This window comes from Marmota flaviventris, chromosome 6, assembly GCF_047511675.1.
Source record: "Marmota flaviventris isolate mMarFla1 chromosome 6, mMarFla1.hap1, whole genome shotgun sequence".
In the NCBI taxonomy this organism is placed as follows: Eukaryota; Metazoa; Chordata; class Mammalia; order Rodentia; family Sciuridae; genus Marmota; species Marmota flaviventris.
In genome coordinates, this window is record NC_092503.1 from 57,774,589 (window position 1) to 57,796,624 (window position 22,036).

General features: G+C 40.0%; 1 protein-coding gene across 2 annotated transcripts in view; it reads left to right on the top strand.

Moving 5' to 3' along the window:
- Nucleotides 1-21,257, top strand: part of Popdc1 (popeye domain cAMP effector 1) — a 34,756-nt gene extending 13,499 nt beyond the window's left edge. For both annotated transcript variants that reach the window (XM_071613174.1, XM_071613175.1), the window contains 3 exons: nucleotides 3,538-3,705; nucleotides 4,590-4,731; nucleotides 17,575-21,257. In XM_071613174.1, the coding sequence (XP_071469275.1) occupies nucleotides 3,538-3,705; nucleotides 4,590-4,731; nucleotides 17,575-17,699 (435 nt within the window). In that variant the 3' untranslated portion in view covers nucleotides 17,700-21,257. The remainder of the gene's footprint in view (nucleotides 1-3,537; nucleotides 3,706-4,589; nucleotides 4,732-17,574) is intronic.
- Nucleotides 21,258-22,036: the final 779 nt, after the last annotated feature.

The following is a 22,036-nucleotide window of genomic DNA, read 5'->3' on the forward strand; positions in this document are numbered from 1 at the left end:
ATTTAAAGAAAAGAGTATCTTAATACTAAGTAGATATTTCAGTGACGCTGACTAATAATTTGCCAGTTTTAACTCTGCTGTATTTTACTGCCCATGAGAACTCAATGAGCATCAGTTGAATAGAACAATTCTAGGATATTTTCATTTTCCTGGTATGTAAAATGCTGTATGATGCATTAAAAAAAGTAATAAATTCTTCCCTTAGGACAGTTGAATAATCCTTTCAGACAGCTCTTTCTCTTCTTTTCAGACAGCTCTTTCTGATACTAGCTTATTCAGCACGTCTCCCAGATGCCCTCTTTCCCCGCAGGATAGAGTCCACTACCTTTTCTTTATGGCAGGTGTAGAACTGGTTTGGAATCTAAAGTCAGGGACTCATCCTGTCAGTGCCTTGAAATAATCAGGACAAACCCAGTTGCAAACAGTCTACTTCTCCATCTGAAAGATTTTTTGTGTTTTGCCTTGCTGTGTTTCTTGCTTTTATTGCTTTGCTTTTATTTCTTCAGTAAAATTCTTCACAAGAATTCAGACATGGTACTGCTGAAGTACCCTAATAAGAAGTAAATTTATTTTATGGAAGCTTTAAAAATTCTTATGTTGATTTATTTGAATTTTTTCATTAAAATACACTTGACTGTTGTGACAGGAAATCATTAAATTTAACTATCTATTTGGCAGAAGTGAAACATTAGCTATCAAGCAAAATAGCCTCCGTGAATGCACTAGCCACTGGCTCCCAAATACTATAGGTATAGTTTGTTATATGCATGCTGTTATTAAATATTCAATAATAATTTAAACAGGTATAAAGTAATTTTCAACTGTAAGTAATAGATGGATTTGCTAGACAGATTATAGTGTCATGATAAAAAGTATCATGCCTCAGAGGAAACTTGAGGTAATTCACATGGTTGAAGAAAAATTAAATACATTACATGTATTGTCCAAGTCAAATTTCTACTCCTGGATGATTTCCAACTTCTCCTGTAACTCTTTCCCCACTGCAGGTGAATTGTATTTTCCAGAGTCTCAGATGACATCTACATAATGAAAGGACCTTAGGTCCCCTTACCCTCTCTTCAGGGCTTATGTGTGTGGCTGTGCCACCATGAGTACCCAGTGCTCATCTTTCCGTTATTTCTACTATTGAACATTTGCCTTTCATTTACTTATCCACCACTTACTCTTTCTGGGAATTCCCTATGGCTGGACCTTATACTTCTCTTCCAATAAGTCTTTTCATATTTTAGTCATACTACTTTATTATCAGCTTCCTTCACTAAAACACAGAAATAGTGATCCTGTGTTTAGCTGTTCTTTATATGAAGGGCTCTTGATGCACTGTAAAGCCAACCTTGTGGTCACTTAGCTGAATTACTAGTATGTGATTGTCTATGAACATGGGAAGCATTGAATTGGATTTGGCATGGTGGGGAAATGTCTGGGCTAGCAATGAAAAGTACTCACACCACCCCCTAACTAACATGTGTTCATGAGTAAGTTTTTTGGTCTTTCTCATTTAGCATCTGACAAATGAGAAATATTGTCTGCCTTATTTTAAAGGCAATGTTAAGGATACATTTACATGATAGATGTAAAGGCATCTTAAGTGTTTAAAAGAACCAATACATATATAAAATAAGTGACATTATATTCGACTATCATCCCCTGGTTATTCTCTATCACTTTCCCCTGTTCTGTATTTGTCAGACACTTACTGTCACCTGAGGTTGTCATATTTCTTCATTTATGATCAGCCTTCTCCACTAGAACATAAGCTTCATGGAGCAAGGATCTTGTCTTGTTTACTTTGCAACTTCTGTGCCTTGAAAAGTATCTGGAATTAAGTAAGTCTGTATTAATGTATAGAAAGAATGAATGGAATTTAGTGTTTTATGGAGTTTTACAGCTGCTGGTTAATTTCTTAAATTCAAACATGTTTGGTTTTGGAGACACTGACTTTTTCTTTTAATATTTTCTTTTAGTTGTTGATGAACCTTTATTTTATTTATTTATATGTGGTGCTGAAAATCAAATCCATTGCCTCCCACATGCTAGGCAGGTGCTCTACCACTGAGCTATAACCCCAGCCCCAACACTGACTTTTAACATTAAAAAAAGTCTGAACTTTCTTTTTTCTAGGAACATCGACCCACTTTTTTAAATAGCTGAACCCTCTAATTTGCTAAAGATTGCAGATTTCAGCCTATTGATGTAAAAGAGAGAAGCTGTTTTTTTTTTTTCATTTTTTCTCTTGGTACACTTAAATACATTCAGCCATCTGAAATGTATATAATTTTTGTGCCTTATGAAGGGGAAAAAACTTCTTTGAAAATATTTGCTCTGAAGCTCAGATAAGACTTCATGTCAGTTTACAAACCTTTATTAATCTCATACTGGAGCAGGCATTGGGTTTAATGTGGAGGATCTAAAAATGGTTTTTGCCTTCAACAGTATCTGCATTCATTTGTTAATTCCTTTATATAATAATCATGCATGAGCACTACTGTGTGTCAGAAGCTTGACATTCAGACCTGAAAACTCAGGATCCCTGCCATCAGTGTGCTTAGGAGACACATGCGTTAACAGATAAGTTTGGAGGTAGTGGTATGAGTGACATTTGAAAAGGAATACTCAGTGCTGGAAGAGGACCTGCATGGGAGAGTGGCTTCTGGACACTGAGCTGTGAGAAGGTGGCCCTCACTCTGGAGAAAGGATTTATTCCAGGGATTCTTGAATTCTGGGTGATGCATCTACAGTGTCCTCCCACTTCTTGTGCATCGTACTTAGCAGAAAGGGTATGGCTTCACAGTCTGAGCAAATCGAGGTATCTCTGTGTGTATCCCCAGTGGGCTACCATGGAGCTAGCCTTGAAAGGCCAAGGATGCTCACCAACTGTACTCATTGGTAACAGCCTACGGCCTTAAAGTTTCTCAGTCTCAAGTGTGTATTTGTTGGGTCAGCTTGGCAGAAGATCTTTTTCTGCACTGTGCCTGACAAATCGTACCTCATTTCATTTGTTTGAAGCTCTGTTCTTAAAGCTCATTATCTTCAACAGGATATAAAGAAATATTCACCTGTAAATGACAGGTCCAATTGTAATATCAGTCTAGCACACTCTACGGCAACATGTTGACAGCAGCCATTCTTCTGTCCCCAGACCTCACAAAAACAACAGAAGAGATTTGCTTCTGTTTAGTCTGTAGAATGGAACTCAGGGGCACTCAACCACTTCAACCACCCAGCCACATCCCCAGCCCTATTTTGTATTTTATTTAGAGATAGGGTCTCACTGCGTTGCTTAGTGCCTTGCCATTGCTGAGGCTAGCTTTGAACTTGAGATCACCCTGACTCAGCCTCCAATGCAAAATGTTTTTAAACATAATTTTATACATGATTATAGAAACTTGGAATATAAATAATATGACAGAATCATTGCTATGATAATATCTGCTAAATGTACTCTTCCCTTCTCCCAAATTACTACAGTCATAATTCATATTGGTAGATATGTTTTTTCCTTTGTGTCTTTGGCAGGTCACCATTATTGCAGATGATAACTGCAGATTTTTATGCTGGTCAAGAGAAAGATTAACTTACTTTCTGGAATCAGAGCCTTTCCTGTATGAAATATTTAGATATCTTATAGGAAAAGACATTACAAATAAGCTGTATTCATTGAATGATCCCACCATAAATGATAAAGTAAGTGCTTTTCTGATTTTTTTTTCTTAAATAAATATGTAGGGTGGGGTATTATTCACTTGACACAATGTTTTCCCGCATTTTTATTAAGTAGTCTATGCTAAATGCAAAGGGATACTTGTAAGGGAGAAATCCTTCAGCAAATTGTTTCTTAAGAGCAAGAAAGTATTTCACAATTATTTAATTTGAATCACTTAGTGAGGAGTCTATAACTGTCAGGGACCAGCATTTATGGGTATCAGGTACTGTCCTCTTTAAGAGTCTTTTAAACAAGGACTCGGGTTAGAGGGGGCCCAGGGTGGTGTGGCAGTGGGAGGCGGCAGACAGGGAAGGGCTGACAGACAAGGCCCCAAGTGCAGGAGGTTGGCATTTTTAGCCCTGCTGTCTTCTAGTCTTGCACATCTTCCTGGCCACTCCATCTCCCAGGAATCCCACAGGTAACGGGAGAGTGTAAACTTGCAAAGCTGCAAAGATCAACAGTTTGCAATTTGATCATAATCTCCCACATTTGTTTAGAAGGAAATTGAATTTTTTATGGAAGAGAACTTGCAAAACACCGTTTCTGTGAAACGTACCGTTCTCCAGGAACATAGACTATGGCACGTGTCTCTTAACTCATCTAGTCTAGGCTATTTATCACATTAAGTTTGAGCTTATTATTTCAAATTAGTAAATAGGCTATTGAGTATATTAAATTTTTATAATGTGTTTATAGTAACACCTAATAATAAAAATCATAGCTCACATTTATAGGGCACTAAATGTGTCCCAGGTCCTTTTTTCTTTTTGCACTAACTTATTTCAAGGAAAAGTACATGCTGCTTACAGGGAATAGGTGATTCAAGTTCCATAAATCTCTGAAATATTAAAACTTTGCTTTGTAGAAGGCCAAAAAGTTAGAGCACCAGCTCAGCCTTTGCGCACAGATCTCCATGCTGGAAATGAGGAACAGCATAGCCAGCTCTAGCGACGGGGAAGACGGTTTACACCAGTTTCTGCGGGGCTCCTCCAGCTTGTCTTCTCTTCGTAAGTTACCTCGAAACATAATACTCCAGGGTGCTGATCGACGTTCACAGGAACAGGCAATTGACAACTTTAATCAGAAAAATAACTGTGCAAGCAACCATTTAGAAACCGAAAGGTAGCAATGAAAGCACCAAATCTTCCTTAGCTTTTTTCCCCTTTACTTTGTGTCAGCTACAGTCCAACTTTAGAATGCTTATTGCTGTTTCAGAAATCATTCACTTGTTCTATCAAATACTTTACTTAAATACTGGTTCACTGGAATGGTGTAAGAGTTCAGGTGGTCTGGTGGATATTTGACTTTGTTCTTTTCATGATTTCGGAGTGGAAGCTAGACCCAGCAATGTGTGAAAAATGGTAGAAGCTGGGTGCAGTGGCACAGGCCTGTAATCCCAGCAGCTTGGGAGGCTGAGGCAGGAGGATCGTGAGTTCAAAACCAGCCTCAGCAAAAGTGAGGCACTAAGCAACTTAGTGAGACCCTGTCTCTAAATAAAATACAAAATAGGGCTGGGGATGTGGCCAAGTGCCCTTGAGTTCAATCCCTAGTACTCCCCTGCACCCCCCAAAAAGATAGGAAAACTATTGCTGGATGTTTTATTGCTACTGATCATCTCACCCTGAGCACTGAGATTTAAAAAGTGATGGGGTAATGGGATATTCCTGTTGAAAATCATTCAACAACCTGTGAGTTACCTCATTCACCTATTACTGGGAGGTAAATTTTCCAATACTCATTTATAGTTTAGATTGCTTTACATCATTTTAAGTGACACTAACAACACAGATGTTGAAAAATTGTAAGGAAAATGAGAGGAACTAAATTATTTTAATAATTAAATTAAAATTTAAGAATTATTCTGAGAGCAAAAGGACTTGGAAGAAATTCATGTGAAATTGCAAAAAGGCAGACAAATTCTTTCACTGCATGAACTAAAAACTCTTTACATTTCCAACTGTATTCTAAACCAACTTTTTAAAAAAATGCCATCACTCTGAATACTGTTTATGTAAATGACCTTGTAACTTTGTTTAGATAAATTGGATTAAGGATTTTAAGTATTACGTAGTCAAGAGAGGTTGGAATTTACAAGGCTATATAATGGGTGAAGCAGGGGAGGCAAAACTTCACCTCTTCCCTTATAGGGTTTTTGACTGTGCCTAAGAAGTAAATTGACAGAAGACAGATTAACAAGAAAAAAGCAGATGTATTTAGTGTAAATTTTTCATGGCCCAGGAGCCCTCATAAGGATATGAAGACCCAAAGAAGGAGTTGGAGTCAAGCACTTCTACATACTGAGTTGGACAAAGATAGGAAGTTGTAAAAATAGCAACTAAATTATGTTGGAAGATACAGTTCGAGTTATTTAAACAAAGTTTGTACAGAAGAATTCTATCTCAACTTCCTGTCCTTGATGAAAATGCCGTTTTCCTTCTAGTACATGGAGGGTACCTTTCACCTGGGAATTTCTTCTCCTGTTTATAGAAACAGAAGGAAGGTCAGAGTGATCCTCTTTTACCTGCTGTTTATTTGTTTTTTTAGGTGCCTTTAACTCAAAACAGTCAATATGCCATTAGAGCATATTGTGTATGTGTAGTGCTAGGGATTGAACCCAGGGCCTTATGCATGTGAGGCAAGCACTCTACCAACTGTGCTATATCCCCAGCCCAATAAGAGCATATTTTTAACTCCTATAGATGTAAGCTTCCCAAGCAAAGTCTAGGCATAAAAATATGTTATGGACCTAAATGGGATTTTTATTTTATATTTATTTATTTATTTTGGTACCAGGGATTGAACCCAGGGGCACTTAACCACTGAGCCCACATCCCCAGCCCTTTTCTTATTTTTGAGATAGAAAGTTGCTGAGACTGGCTTTGAACTTGCAATCTTCCTGCCTCAGCCTCCCAAGCTGCTAGGATTATAGGTTCATGAGACCATGCCTGGCCCTAAAGGGGATTTTAAGGACAATATTCATGAGAAATTGGAAATGATTGCATTTTATTCCATCATAACTTTTTGAAAGTATGGACTGAGGCTCACACACAGGTTGAGTATTCCCTCAATCCATGTCTTCCCCATTCTAACAAAGGAGTAGCCATCTCAGGGCTGTTGCCATTGTTATGACAGAGGGAAGATGGTGGTGGCAGATTGTCCTAGCAGCTCCTAATGCTCCACAGTGACGTGTGCTATGTGCATCCTTGTTCTCTAGACCAGAGAAGGTATTTGGCCAGAATTGTCAATGACAGGGGGTTTAAAAGCAACCCAAAAATTATATTTCTGCCCTGCTGGCAGAAAGGGGTTAATGAGAGAAAGAAAGCAGGTAGTTTGACAGCAAGCCAGTCTACTTCAGTGGCTATTATTTTACTTCACAGATGAGGAAATGGGAAATATGTGATGCTTATTCACGTGTTCCAGTTCCACAAGGGTTTTTTTTTTTTCCTGGTATATAAACCTAGAGAGCATTTCTGATTGTAAAGCTCATGCTTGTAGACCAGATTCATAGCCATCAAGGGCTCACTGCCCAGTGTACACAGAAGCCAATACTATGGCACTGGGTTTTTGCAAAAAGAAATTTATTGAAGGCCAGCTGACAAGGAGATGGGAAACAAGCTCAAGTCTGTCTGCCGATCAGCCACTAGCAAAAGAATTTAAGTGGAGAAATCAAAGGCTGAGGGGTTGTAACTGCAATCTTGCTAGAAGAGTCCTTACCTCATAGTCCAGTCCATAGTCCATAGTTACACTTATGGATAATTGAGAACTGTTGACAGCATCCCTTGCTTCTAATCTAAGTTTTCAAGGCCCTGTTCTCTTTCTCAGGTTCTGCTTCTCAGAAAATTTTGGTTCCATCAGGCTCTCAAAGTCATTTTAGGTCTGGTACTAGGGTTCTGTGCTTGCATCCTGAAAAAACAGCTTGAACAGTTTTTAGGAAGAGAGAAGTTGCCATTTTATGGCTCAGTTTCAAAATTGCCTCTATTTTTCAAAAGAAAATAGATGCAAGTAGCATTTGACTAGTGCTGTATGATTTACAGATCATTTTCACATCCATTCTTGCATTCGAGTTTGACAACTCTGTGAGCTAGTCTCGGCAGCTGTTTTTATTCCAACAGCATGTATACATCATGTTTGGTGGATATATTTCTAGTCTCTTAATTTATGGGCTCCGGCAGGTATGCTAGTACCTGCATGTAATCTCAGTTACTTGGAAAGCTAAGGCAGGAGGATCACAAGTTTAAGGCCAGCTTGGGCAATACAGCAAGACCGCATCTCAGAAATAATACATTTCTTTTTCTTTTTTGGGGTTATGAGGGATTGAACTCAGAGACACTCAACCACTGAGCCACATCCCCAGCCCTATTTTGTATTTTATTTAGAAACAGGTCTCACCAAGTTGCTGAGTGCCTCGCTTTTGCTAAGGCTGGCTTTGAACTTGCAATCCTCCTGCCTCAGCCTCCTGAGCTGCTGGGATTACAGGCATGTGCCACCGTGCCTGGCTTCTCTTATATGTTTCTATATTTTGTTTTGTTTGGTCCTGTAGAACATTGTTTCTTGAACGTACAATTGAATCTCTTAGAGACCCTATTAAAGATCCTGATGCAGCAGGTCTGCAGTGGGGCTGGGAGTCCACATGGTTAAAAAGGACCCTAGTGATGCTAATATGGTCTGTGAACTACCCTCTGACAGGCTACAGAATTCCAGAACAGAGGGAATTCTGCAGATCGAATACTGTGGAGTGATTAGTGTCCTTGTATTTCTCATCTGCTGAGAGTTCAGACTGGTGCATGGACTCTGGAAGGTACTACTTGCAAAGACCTCAGCCAGTGTGGGACATAATGCCACAGACATACTTGGTATCACTACACAGTAGATGTGTCATTAAACAGAAATACAGTTCACCAAAAGGTGAGGGGAAACTTTATGGCAACTGTTTCATTGCAGTGACTGCCACTCCACTTCTGACATTGTGCTTTCTTTTTGTACATGTCACACAGTGCTAAATCTACAGCAAAATCTCTGCTCCCGATCACACAGATTGTGTTCCACTTCAAACTGTCATTTAAAGGGAGAAAGTGAAATAATGAGACAACCTGAGAAAAAAGCATTCAATTAACTTCTTTCACGTTCCCATTCCTTCATGTACTGGGTTCCATGTTTGTTTGCATGATTGTGATACAAAAGGCAGGATCAAGAGGGACAAGAAGTCCAAGATGTAGGAGAAGGGTCTAATGCCATCACATGCTTAGCCTTCCTCTCTGCTCCTGGGCCAAGCTGCCTCTCATTAGGAAACCTGGCCACCTCCTCTCCTCATAAGGCTTTATCTCCCTGCAAATAATGTATAAATGTTCCCCCCTCCCCTCCCTCACACACAGATTGCTTTTGCTTGGCAGTTTTCCACTAATAAGTGGTGGTGAGCACAAGCATTGCCGTGGCAACAGGAGGGCATGTTATGTTTCCTTGAAAGTTGCAAAATTTTATTTTAGTTAATTGGGAACAAATAACCTATTGTCTGGATTGTGTTTTTTAAAAAGTGAGAGAAGCCGGGTGCAGGGGCACATGACTGTAATCCCAGTGGCTCCAGCTCCTCCAGAAGCTGAGGCAGGAGGATTACGAGTTCAAAGCCAGCCTCAGCAATTTAGCGAGGTCCTTAGCAACTTAGCTAGATCCTGTCTCTAAATAAAATATAAAAAAAGGACCGGGGATGTGGCTCATTGGTTAAGCACCCTTGGGTTCAATTCCCAGTACCAAAATAAATAAATAAATAAAAGTTTTAAGAAGGCAAGAGAAAATATAAGCGTTATATTATAGTCAATTGAAACTCATCTTCGCAAAAATTTGTTAAACTGTTTTCTTCATGAAATAATTAAATTTGTGATGTTGCTGAAAATACTACAAAATGTTTAGAGAGATATTTCTCACTGAGAAGAAAGTCCCTGTGAATATTTTTATTGTTATTAGTGTCATGATGGTTCTCTGGAATCTACTAATCCCATATGACCTGGTTATACAAATATGCCTAAAACAAGTTAGTTTGCATCTGGTTAGTATTCTAGTCTGTAAAGACTAGCAATGTGTTCTGATATTGAGTTTCTCTCAGATCTCTTAGGTATTCATTTACCTGGAAAGATTAAACAACAACAACAAAAAGCCAATATAGCATTCTTAGTTTCAAGGCTGGTTTTATAAAATAATCTCTTTAACTCAATTTGTATTTCACTCCCACTGTGAATAGCCATAGACTTGTAAACAACAAGCTTTGCATGAATTATACAGAGTAAAAAGGAGATGTGATCAGGCATCACACACAGGGGGGTGAGCACATGTGTACTTCTTAAATCAACTCAAAGGGCAAGAGAAAAGCAATACTTACATTTTTGCAGATGAATAGCTTGGAGAGATTATATAACCTAGACAAGATCATTCTTGAGCGTTAAAACAAAGAAGTGTTTAATATTTTTTAAGGTCTTGCTTTGTATTTTACCTCAGTTATCCCTATCAATTTGTCAGTTTGGGAATATCAACCACTACTGCAGCAGCTGACACATCCTGAGCCCTTCCGTTTGCATTTCCTTTAATTCTCACAGTCACCCTGTGGGTAGGTGTTCACCATCCCTTCTCAGGTTGAGGAGTATGATGCTTCTTCATGCTTGGTCCCCAGCCAGCAGTGGCTGTGCTGACTCTAGAGCCCCATTCTCCCTGTCTAGCAGATGGCCTCTAGCCTCATATAGTATTTTCTCATCTATAAAGTGACAGAAAAGGGATTTTAAATGGGGGGGGGGAGGGAGAAGGGCATTTTAAATCAAATATTTAAAAATTATCTATACCAGATAGTTATTTTTGAAAAAGAAATCTTACTTTGAAACAAACACACACACCCCTCACTTAATTTTAGTCCTGCTTCCAAGAAACAGTAACTTTGGAAAAAGTTTTGTTCAGAATGCTAAATAATGTGCTTTTTAAAAAATATTTTAGTGTATCCACTTAACCTTTGTTTTCTAAGGTAGCTCACTTCTAACTTCCCTTCCCCTTTCTGCTCCATATGGTAACATCACTGGTTTCTATATTTTTATTGTTTACCTTTGTAACAGTAAGTGATCTTCATAAGCCTCCCCATCTTTTTCTCTGCCATTTTTAAAGTTAAGTGCACTGGCAGCCCTACCCTTCTTTATTTTTTTCCACTTCGACCTTCAGACTGTTGTGGGTCTTTTGTTAACTACCAAGGTTGTTAACCATTCTCTTATAACTATAGTTAAATTGTTCTTGCCTTGTGCATGGGTTGTTTCACAAAGTTTAAAAGAAATAAAAGTTGACATTGTTATGGCTTCACCCAGAACCAAATAATGGGCTATGCCTAAGTTTATTGCTTTTTGGTTCCAATGTCATGACTTATTTTGTAAAAGGAAACTATTCCTAACATTGAGTACAGTGTATTCTTATTTTGTGTACAACATAAAACTCATACCAGTTTTTTTTTAATCTGGATACTTTTCAAACTTGTTTTATTTTTAATTGACACATGACTGTCCATTTTTTATAGTACAGTGTGATATTTTGACACATGTATACATTGTGTGATGCTCAAGTCAAGGTAACAGCCTTACCTTAAACATTCATTATTTCTTTGTGATGAGAACATTCAAAATCTTCTGTTTTGAAATATGCAACACATTGTTGTTAACTCCAGTTGCCCAACTGTGCAATAGAACCCCAGTGATGTGTTCCTACTGTCACCTTGTACCCGTCATGCTAGCTTACACCCTGTTCTTTCCCCTGAAGTTGTTTTGTGGCCCTGCTTGCGTTGGGAGGAAATGTCTTACCCACTGTGTCCCCACCATCTCCCGGCTTCTTTCTTATTCTTTTTGCTGAAAGCCACTTCGTTTCATAACGTATCTGAGGGGTTCTTCTCTGTTTGAACTGTGCCTTTCCATACTGCTTTCTGCTTCTTTTTTCCTTCTCTTCTAGACCTTTTTTCTTCTCTTTGGCTTTTCTGTCTTTATATCCCCACTTTCTCAGTCCACCAATTCCGTGTCTTTCTCCCCAGTGACCTCCCTCTCAGAGCCTGCCAGCCGCCTGCCTCTCCCTGGACTGGTAGTCACCTGGGCTGCTGCAGAGCTGCCATCTTGGAGCCTACCTTCACTCTCCTCCTGGGTTTGTCCTCCTCTCTTTGACCCCATGGCAGGAAGGGGCCGCAGGACTTCCCTTCACCACAGCTGCTCACTCACAGCTGATGCCCTCTAACTGAGAGCTTGTCCCCCCTCTGAGTGGTCAGGAAATGATCTGAGGATGACCCTTTGGGCCAGAGAAAACCTGTTTCTAGGAGCCACTTACCTACAAGCCAGTTATCTCCCCACCCCCTTTTCTTCTTTTGGCAGTACTGGGAACTGAACTCAGGAGGGCTCTACCACTGAGCTATACCCCCAGCTGTTTTTTTAATTTTACTTTGAAATGGTTCTGCTGAAGCCAGCCCTGAACTTTCGATCTTCCCACCTCAGCCTCCCAAATTGCTAGATTACAGGTGTGCACCAGTATGCCCAGCCATCTACTCTAATTTTGTACACTTTGCTTGAGTTCCTCAATGCTGGTGCTGAGTCCATTTAAAGGAAGATTAGGAGGAAAGGCAATAGTAACCCTTCAATATTATTGTTCAAAAAGCTTCAATTCAAACTCAATTAAAAAGAAAATAGTCTATGAAACTCTAAGTCAATGGGAGAGCACTTGCCTAGCATGCACAAGACCGTCCCCCACCACACACACACAAAAAGAAATCTGATAAAAATAAGCAAAGGCAAGAAAAAGGATGATGATTCTAAGAAGTCATTACATTCTTCCCCATCCCCATTCATCAAAAATTGTATAACCTAATTAAAATTCTAAACCCCCTTATAAGGTTTTTAATTACTTGCTAAAGCTGTTGGCCAGATGGTTAAACATAATAAAAATAATAACACTCTGAGAGGAATGAAGAAAATGTTATCAAATTGAACAGGGGAGAGGGAGAGTAATCTGAGAACATTACATTTAGATAGATCGCAAAAGCACTGCTCCTTTTAAAAAAAGTGATTCTTGTAGCATGAGAAGTCATTTGACAAACTTCATATCATGCTGCTTATTTGCAGCTCTGACTTGAGGTAGGTTACTAAACCGCAGGAATACGCATGACTTTTCACTATGGATTTAAGAGTAAAAAAAATGTTTGCTTTTACTTCCTAGAAGAGGGACTCAGACCTTCATGTAATTACAAGGCCACTGAAGTAGAAATGAGCTTAGAAGGGACAGAATTATGACAAAGGGAATGTCTCTTGCCTTTGTCCTACTGTGTGTACCAGGGTTTTGACTGTCTGTCTCTCATACACACACAGACACACACACACCACCCATCTCTGGTTCATGTATAAAAAGGTTTCTGTGGCTCCTAACTCAGGAACACAGGGAAGGCTGTGCTGGGGCCTGAGCCCAACCTTCACAGAGGCCTGTATCTGGTTTGCACTTGTGGGCAAGGACCCTGGAGGGCATGCATTGGTGCCTCACAGTAAGATCCCATCCTCCTCAGCTAGGAGCAGGCAGCAGCGGCTGTCCAAACAGGTCTGCTGAGGAGAGACCCGGATGGGTGCCATGGTGCCGTCACCCACTGCCTTCTGTAACAGCAGAGGTTTCCTCTTTTTGATTCAGGGCTTTTACTACTAATTAGATGTTAGTCTTCCACATTTGCTCAAAGCCTGGGCTTTTGATATTTTCTTTCTGACCCTCCAGAATGCAGTTGGTGCTGTAGTTTTCTCCCTCACCTGAACATACTGGGAACATGACATCCAGTTCAGAGACCAGTGCAGCTCCACTGGCTGCACCTTCTCGGTGTGCTGGTATCTACAGGAAAGGATGGGGCAGATGTTATTTTTTGCCACTTGGTGTAATATGGAACGTGGCCCAAGCAACAGTAGCTCTTGACATTACTGTTTAACAGTTTCACACCTGATAAGTGTGGAGTACAATTCAGTCTGAAACTGTATATTTCATGTACTTTTATAGTAAATTGTGCTAATTAGAAGCCAGAGTCCAGCAAATTGAAAGACAGTTTTAGCTAAAAGCAAAAAAAAAAAAAAAATAATTATAATCTCTTCCTGATTATGACAAATGCTTCAGGATATAGTTAACTATCCCTGTCTCCCAAATGTAAAAGTGGCTTTAATAGAAGAATTATTTAATAACCAGTTTTCTGGAAAATTTATGGATATGGAATTGTTTGCCCCTCTAAAACTTAGAGTCAATGAGAAGCAAAGCATTATTCAGAGGTTGTAGATATCCTAGTAAGGTCCTTGAAGGGCAAAAGTAATGTAAAAGGCACTTAACTAATGATAAGCTCCATTTCTTCCTCTCTCCTTGCATTTATGTAAGATGGTTGGGCCTTCAGGACAAATTTCTGATGATGCTTCAGTGCATAAAATTAATGAAAACCCAGGCAAACTTCTAAAAGGAATGCATTAAGGGCCAGCTTGTGAAATGTAAGCTAGTTCCCTTGCAGTGTGATATTCCCTGATTTTTTTTTGTTGTTGTTGTTGTTGTTCATACTCCAAATTGCTTTTCTATTATTAGGGGGGCAAGGAAATCATTTCCAGCCATGTAGTGATGACCTGATCTATGCATTGAACAAGGAGGTTTCCTGGTGTGGTTGGGGAATAGCACATATCTGGGTGGTGCCAGTTGAACTCCTTGCATTTCAAAGCCAGCCTTTCTGCTAGCATCACAGTCCTGGAGTCCTAGATCAGACTCAGGTGATCTTTATTTTGTTGGCTGTTAATATCACAGTTGGCCCCAGTGATGCTTGAGGCCCAGAATGACATGGCCATAAAAGTGTGCACCCTGTGTGGCTCTGATTCCTAGTTAGGGGTCAGGCAGCCAAGAGACAGTGGGTAGCTTCTGTCAGTTACAAGGCAGGCCTTGTTCCTCACATCTGCCACTGTGAGAGAAGCACATCCAGGCAGTGTTCTTGAGGCCTAGGACTTGTAGGGTTTGTAGACTCTAACTCAACCACAGGGTCTGAAGTAAAAGTGAATCAAGTATTCTCAGAATTTTTGTAGAGAAATTAAGTCTTGCCAGGCTCTAGTTTGAGTAGCTCACTCCCCCTCATGAGAAATGAAGTCATCCACAGTAGCTACCCTTCTGTTTTCTTCCTCAGGTTTTCCTTGCTTTAGCTTCTGAGTATAAAATAGTGTGGAAACAGTGAGGATGAATTGCTCTGAAAAGCATGTTGAGTTCCTGAGAAATAAAGTGAGAGTCAGAAACCAGGTCTGATCCATTTTGGAGATCTGATCCAGGACAATTTAACCCAGAGTGTAGCACCTTGCAATCACTCACTGACTCTTTTTGCTGATTCGATGAAACGGTTTTAGCAAGTGATAGCACTATTAAGCCTTATTGATGTTTCCTTGAGAAGACAGAGCTCTGGCCATGCTGTAAGAAGTGTGGAATCAGCCAATTATGTGAAAGTGATTTCCTTCAACTGCAGTGAGGGATAGTCACTCAGCCTCAAAAATATAGCCCATTCCCTGGCCTCTAGTCCAATGCAGACAGAAGCCACATGCAGAGTGGTTAAAACAAGAGACTCAGAAAATATTTTCATGGTTCAAATCTCTGCATGAAGGGGGATGAGGTTTCCTAGTGAGAATTTTCCAGGACCTGAGGCCTGCCTGCCATGGGGGAAGGTCAGCAGTTTGGGGCTCGGTCTGTCCCAGATTAAACATGTTGGCCATGCATGTTTCCCACATCCTCAGCATCAACTTGTGAAATTCCCCATGTGTTGTTTCAGAGGAGGGATTTTTACCCCCATCACTGTGTGCTTAATTCTGATGGCTCTAGCTTTGTATGGGGAACTTCTGTGAGACTGCAGGAGAGAAGAGCCTACAGCCTCAAGGCGCTTGCTTTCCAGGAAGGAGAGAAGCAAGTACTGTTATCACAATGTGATGCAGAATTGATGCTAGAAGCTCCCCACAGAGGGAGTTGGGATTGCACATGAAGGAACCCTGTCAAGGAGCCCCGTCTTGAGGAATATGTGGATAGGAATTTGGTGACAAGGATAAGAGGTGGAAAAGAAAGAGGGAAAGCCTGGGGTGGCTTTAGAGAGCAGCGAATTTCCAAGGGCTTAGACCAGAAGGAGGAAAGAGGCCCAGCTTGGAGAGCCCTGGATGTCACCTCTAGAGTTGTAGACTCTTCTTATCCTTTTAATGTTATATAGTAAGTATGATGACTATTTTGCCCAGACAAATATTGTGAGAACAGAATAAATTTTTTCCCAGAAAAGCTGAAAGTTCTTGTGAAGTCTTCACTTGGGGTTGTGGGGGTATAGCTCAGCGGTAAAGTGCTTGCCTATTATGCCCAAGGCCCTGGGTTCAGTCTCCACCACCACAAATAAAACATAACAGGAAGTTAATTTTTTCTTCTTTCTGAAAACAGTGCAATGATAAGTGAAGTAGTTGAGAGGGTCCGATACCCTTTTGGCTCCAAGGTGGATACCAGCCTCAGTATACTATAGATTATCACCTCCGGTTTGACAGACAGGCTTAACAACTATAGACCAATTAGTCCAACTTCCTCAGACAAAATAAATGCAGCATGTGTCTGGTATGTGGATCATCAATTATGTCTAAATGCTCTGTGTTATTGATTTGGCTTAACAGTGCCATCTTATGCCTTAAGGGTTTGTTTTATCTGATCGCAAATATTCAACATCAGTTAATATTTTATGAAACTTGATCATAACTTGAGGCTAGGAATAGGATAGAAACCATGGCTATGGCAAAGACAATTTTGCTACACTCAGGACATCTGAGACCAGAAACACAAACCCCTACTGAGCACAAATCCCATTTCCTGTATTGATGTTTCTATGGGCAATAGTGAGTTTTGACAGATATTCTCATTATTTATATAATCACTTTCCTCCAAGGACCATATTAATCAATGTTATATTCTCACAGACATTTACAAAGTGATTATTTACATCCCAGGTATGATCTAAGAGCTTTACAAATATTGTCATTTAACCCACATAATCACCATTTGAAGTAGATTCTGCTTTTATTATTCCTGTTTCACAGAAAAGGGAATCAAGACACTTAGTGGTCCCAAGGTCATATAGATGGTATTCATTGCCATTTGAATAGACTGGTGAATTAAAGTTGTGTCTCATGGGTTGTTTGATGTCTCTGGAGTGGAAATGGATAAAAACTTGCCTGAGAATATTGCATTCTATACTTTGCGGCAGGATTCTGTTCTTGGACCATTTTAATTGAGCTCATTATCCATAGTTTATGTCAGTAGTTATCTTTCAAGAAACTTTCCTCCCCTCCCCCCAGGTCTTTCTTCCTGATGGCTTGACTCTCCCCTTCCTTATCAGTCCAGGGAATGGCTGGACCAGAGGTGGCAAGAAACATACATTAGGAGATAGTACAGATGGAATTAAATTCCATAGCTTAGAAATAGAACTATTCTTTAGGGAAATTAGGAGTCAAATCAACTTTCAAGGGCCAATACTGGATACCAGTCACCATGTATGATGTTAAAGTAGGAAAATGTATTCTGAGTCCTACATAGCCTTTGGGCAGGCACTATCTATGTTTAAGAAGCTCATATCATCTAAGCACATGTGGTGGAAATCTGTTCCACATCTGTTCCATTTTGACTCATTCTTGACTTCATTGTTTTGTGGAAATACTAAATTTAGGGACATTGCACTCCTCCTAGTAGCCATTGATTCATCCAGAGTTTTATTTTCAAGTGGAGGCTCATGGTTGACACATCACACCACTATTGGGGCAGGTTATACATTCAGCAGTTTTCCTTTCTGGTTTTCTCCACAGACGTATCTTCCCCACAGCATCGATCTTCTACCAAGATGAAGCCCATAGAGGAAGGGGTGGAGGATGATGACGAGGTCTTTGAACCAGTGTCTCCAAACACATTGAAAGTTCATCAGCTGCCTTGATCAGAATTCAACTTACCCAGGTGGAAACTGTCCTGAAGAGATCATGAGAAAATACCAGCACTTTTTCATGGCTTTTAGATTATTCTACTTCACTGCACTAAAGCTGGCACAGTCTGAGGGCAGGAAAGTGAGAAATGGTCAAAGATAGAAAAGTCATTTTTCCTGTCCTTTTTATTCGTCAGCTTTTTTAAGTTTTATTGAGCCTTCTGTACTAAACCTCATTCTATTTTGAGATAGATATTTTCACAGTATTTTCTAGATACAGCATAGTATTGTTTTAACTGTTAAAATCTTAGGGCTCCAGTGCAAATGCTTTTTCACTTATTTTTCCAAGTTGCATCTTATTTTCCTCATGGAGAATTTTTTTTTCTCTACCATGGCAATCTAAAATAGGTTGTCCATTTGATAATTTTAATAAATGATATAAGTTGAAATTAAGGGTGAGGTCATGTTAGAAAGCAGGGAATGGTTTGCTTTGCTCAATTGATTTTTTATGGGAAATTTTAGAGAAAGATGCAATTCAACTGGTTTTCTTTTTCTCCCAGGCTAGAAGTGTTCCTTCACTAGATTACATTACTCATTTGAGCACTGTAAATAGCTCCATAATGACCAAACTCATCTGAGTGAACTCACATTGCCCTTATATTATGCCATGTATCTGCTGGTCTGAAACCTGAAGCTGGAATGATAATAAACAGAAGCATTTCTGAGCTCAGCATCATATTCAGCTCAACTCGGCCTCCTTGCAATTTGGAGCCATCTTGCACCAAACCACTGGATATAGAAATGCTTTACTTGCAGGGAATTGAGGGAAGTCAAGTGGCTGAGCAAGGTCCACGGGATAAGGTAGTGGAGGTCAGCTTCCTTCTTTGGTCTGCTTCTGGAGTGTCATGTTGTTCTCTAGAGGCCAGATACTCAGTCGCAGAGCTGTGGACTATGAATGCAGCTGTGGGGTACATGGTTCACCTCAGGTCATGCTATGGATGCCCACCCAACCTAGAGGGCCTCTGGGGGCCTTGATTCCACATCTCACCTTTCTGCTAGAATCATATTTCAGCCAACAGTTATATTTGGCTGGTGGGAAATGACTTGCTTAAATAGTCTGGTTATTGTGTCTGTGGCACATGGCCAGGCCTCTCAGTTGAATGAGGCCCGTTGATTGGCTATGCTAGTTGCATCCCATTCATGTTCATTTTTTTCTCACTTCCTAGAACCATCCCCATCACATTAAATAGCTAAGCAAAGTTCCAAATGAAATTAGCTTCAGGTGAACCGAGCCCAAAACAGTATCTCTTGCCATGAGGTGACTTCTGTTAGAGAACTAAAGGAAATGAGCCAGTCTAGGGCCACCTCATTTTCCTACATCCATTTCTTTGAAGCTAGGTATTTTATATTTCACTTGAGTTAAATTTACATGCTAGGTCACTCCTTGAGGACATTGACAGCTCCAGCTGTGTCCTCTAGCTCCTGACACCTTTATCAAATACTAGCTCATTCATGTCAGAGTGAAAGGGCCGACTTCTCTTTACTAGTATGGCAATCTCTTCAGTGTTTTAAGTTAAGAATTTATTTTGGAGAAGTGAAGCCGTGGTGAATGGTGTACTTGGCCTTGGCTTTAAGATTGGAGCCATCTATTAGACTGAACCATCTCTTTATGATCTGAGAGCACACACACACACACACACACACACATACACACACGCAACTATGATGTGATCATGTAGGTGCTTCTTTCCTTTAACCACTGGAGTGAGGTCAGGTAGTGCATTTAGTTTACACATGCATAAGACTAATTTGCAAAATCATTCTGTAGAGTAATTAGATATGACATCCTTCCCTGAGGACAAAGTAATTTTAGATTCTGCTGCAGCTACATTTTAAATGTTCTATGGATCCATGGAAACTTGTAGTTTTCTTACCATGACCCATCTTCTGACTGGCTCATCTCACTTTGTTAACCCCAAATGACAGAGAAGGTCATCTCTAGTGAACAGCCTTGTTGTGTTTTGCAGGTTATTTTCCATAGTGCTGGGAGCAAAACTGTTTTTAAAGCACACTGCTAAAAGTAGGTGATATAAAAAGAAAAGAAAATTTACTGTTTTGCTAAGGTGTGTATGTGTGAAAGAGACAGAGAGAGAGAGGCTCTCTAGATAAGACTGTAATGTCAAGGTAGAAGAGCCACTTAGCCTGAATAGAGAACATGAAACTATTTTTAAATGCACACTGCCAAGGAAAACAATGAGATTCAGAGAAAAGGAGCCTTAAGCAAGCCATTGAATAGGCCTCCCATATGGACTTGACTGCAAGTTAGCAGATAAGAAAACAGAAAAGAATATCAAGTGTAAAACCTCCTATGGATGACTTTAAATTCATTCATATAAACGAACAACTGTATCTTTGTGTAACACATAAATACATAGATAAAAACATGTTTGCTGCCAAAGTCCCCAATAGGATGCTTCCAGTGTTTTTGGCATTTACTTAGCTGTGTGATCAATGTTCTGAAAATGGCCTGAAAAAATTATTCTATATATAACCCTGAATCTATATTTAAATATAGCATCAAGTCAGTTGTATGAATCTAGAATGTAATTATACTAGAATCTGTCATTTAAAATATTTTGAGATCCCTCCGAAATATTTATATTTATAAAAAGAATAAGATAGCAAAGATACTATATAACTCCTCTATGATGTTTATCTAATATCTTAAATTAGTAATAATGGGTGCTATATGATTATATTTCAGTCACTCTCCTTGGTTTTTTGGAGTCTTTTCCATTTCTCTCACTCAGTTTCATTTTAACCATGGGTCACATTTTGTGCTAGGAGCTACCAGTTTCTGCCTCTTAGGTCCTATCATGGCCCCAAAGACAGTCATTTGACTGCCGTTCCTTTATGGAAAGCTGATGTAACCTACACACTGCCATGTCCCCAGTACACCCAGATAAAGAGGCAGGTGCCTGCAGTAAAATTCCATGCTACTGTGTGGTGGCTCCCAGCCAACCACATGGCCTCAGCCTCAACCCTTGGGAAAGTGATCTCTTCCTCCTTGCAAACCCCAAGGTGCAGCTCCAAGGATTTGCTTTTTTTTTTTTCTTCCCCCTTTAATTTCCCTGGTCATTTCTTAAGCTACTGTATAGAAACCTTTGACCCTGCTACACCTCAGTTTCCTCTCCCTTTTCCCTTCCCAACCCTGGTTTTCCAACCTCATTTTCTAACTGTTACCAACTAGAGCAATTAGAATTCCCACCTACTCAACTCAGAGTAGCAAGGATTCAGTGGGGTGTTATGAGGGGACTGGGGGCCGAGGCATATGCACTGCCCTGATTCTACTCCTCCAAAGACAGCTCTCATTGACGTAGCCAATGATTGACCACAGAGCCCAACACCTTGGATGTAACACTGGTGTGTCATAAACTTAAGAAGTCTGCGTCTAAGTACTATTTGCAGGGTTTTCTGTTATCCTTACAACATAGTTTTAAAATACGTGAGGATTTTATGAGTGCTTTATACAGACACATTATAGCAAAGTGTTTTTAGGTACCATTTACATTGATAACATTATAATAAGAATATGTTATGTCTGAATACAGACTTATTGTTTAAAATGTCTTCATATATTGCTACTCGATCAAATAAATTTCTTAGAAAATGTGCATGTTTTTTTATTTCACGCCTCTTACAAATGACTTGTTTAGTGTTTGATTCACTTACCTCCAGAGGTTATGGGAATCGCTCTGATTTAGATAGATGGTCTGAGCACAGTGACAAAAGTGATGCTCTTGGGTCAGTGTCACAATTTCAAGGTGGGTCTGCCATCTTGGCTGCCTGAAAGGTAGAAGGCCACAGGCAGCAGAGACAGTGTTGACTGGATGCAGCACCTGAGAAGACTTCAAAATTTTACCACATCTGATATTCCCTTCTAGTTTCAAAAGACTCAAAACATATCAGGAGTCACATGAAGGAGTTTCAGAGAAACTTTCCCTGGATCTGTTCTGGGGTGGGCAATGGGGAACAGTCTTCTCTTGGAGAAACCCACATTTTCTTCCATGACCTCTCTGAGGTATTGGAATGGAAACTTGACAGACCACCTCTTGGCCTTCAGGAGCCAATCTCTGGCACCTAAAAAACTTGCCTCAGTCAGCTCCAAGGTTAGACTCAAATGCATTTTATACGATAGGTGACTCAATGATCCATATCACCTAAGCCCGATGTCCAGGTTTTGGGGCCCTGAACTTCTTGCTGAGCCAACTGTAGGGTAGCTTCCCTTACCTGTCTGTGCTAAGGCCTAAGAGTTTCTGTGTGTCCACTTGTGTCTATGAACAGGCATGGAT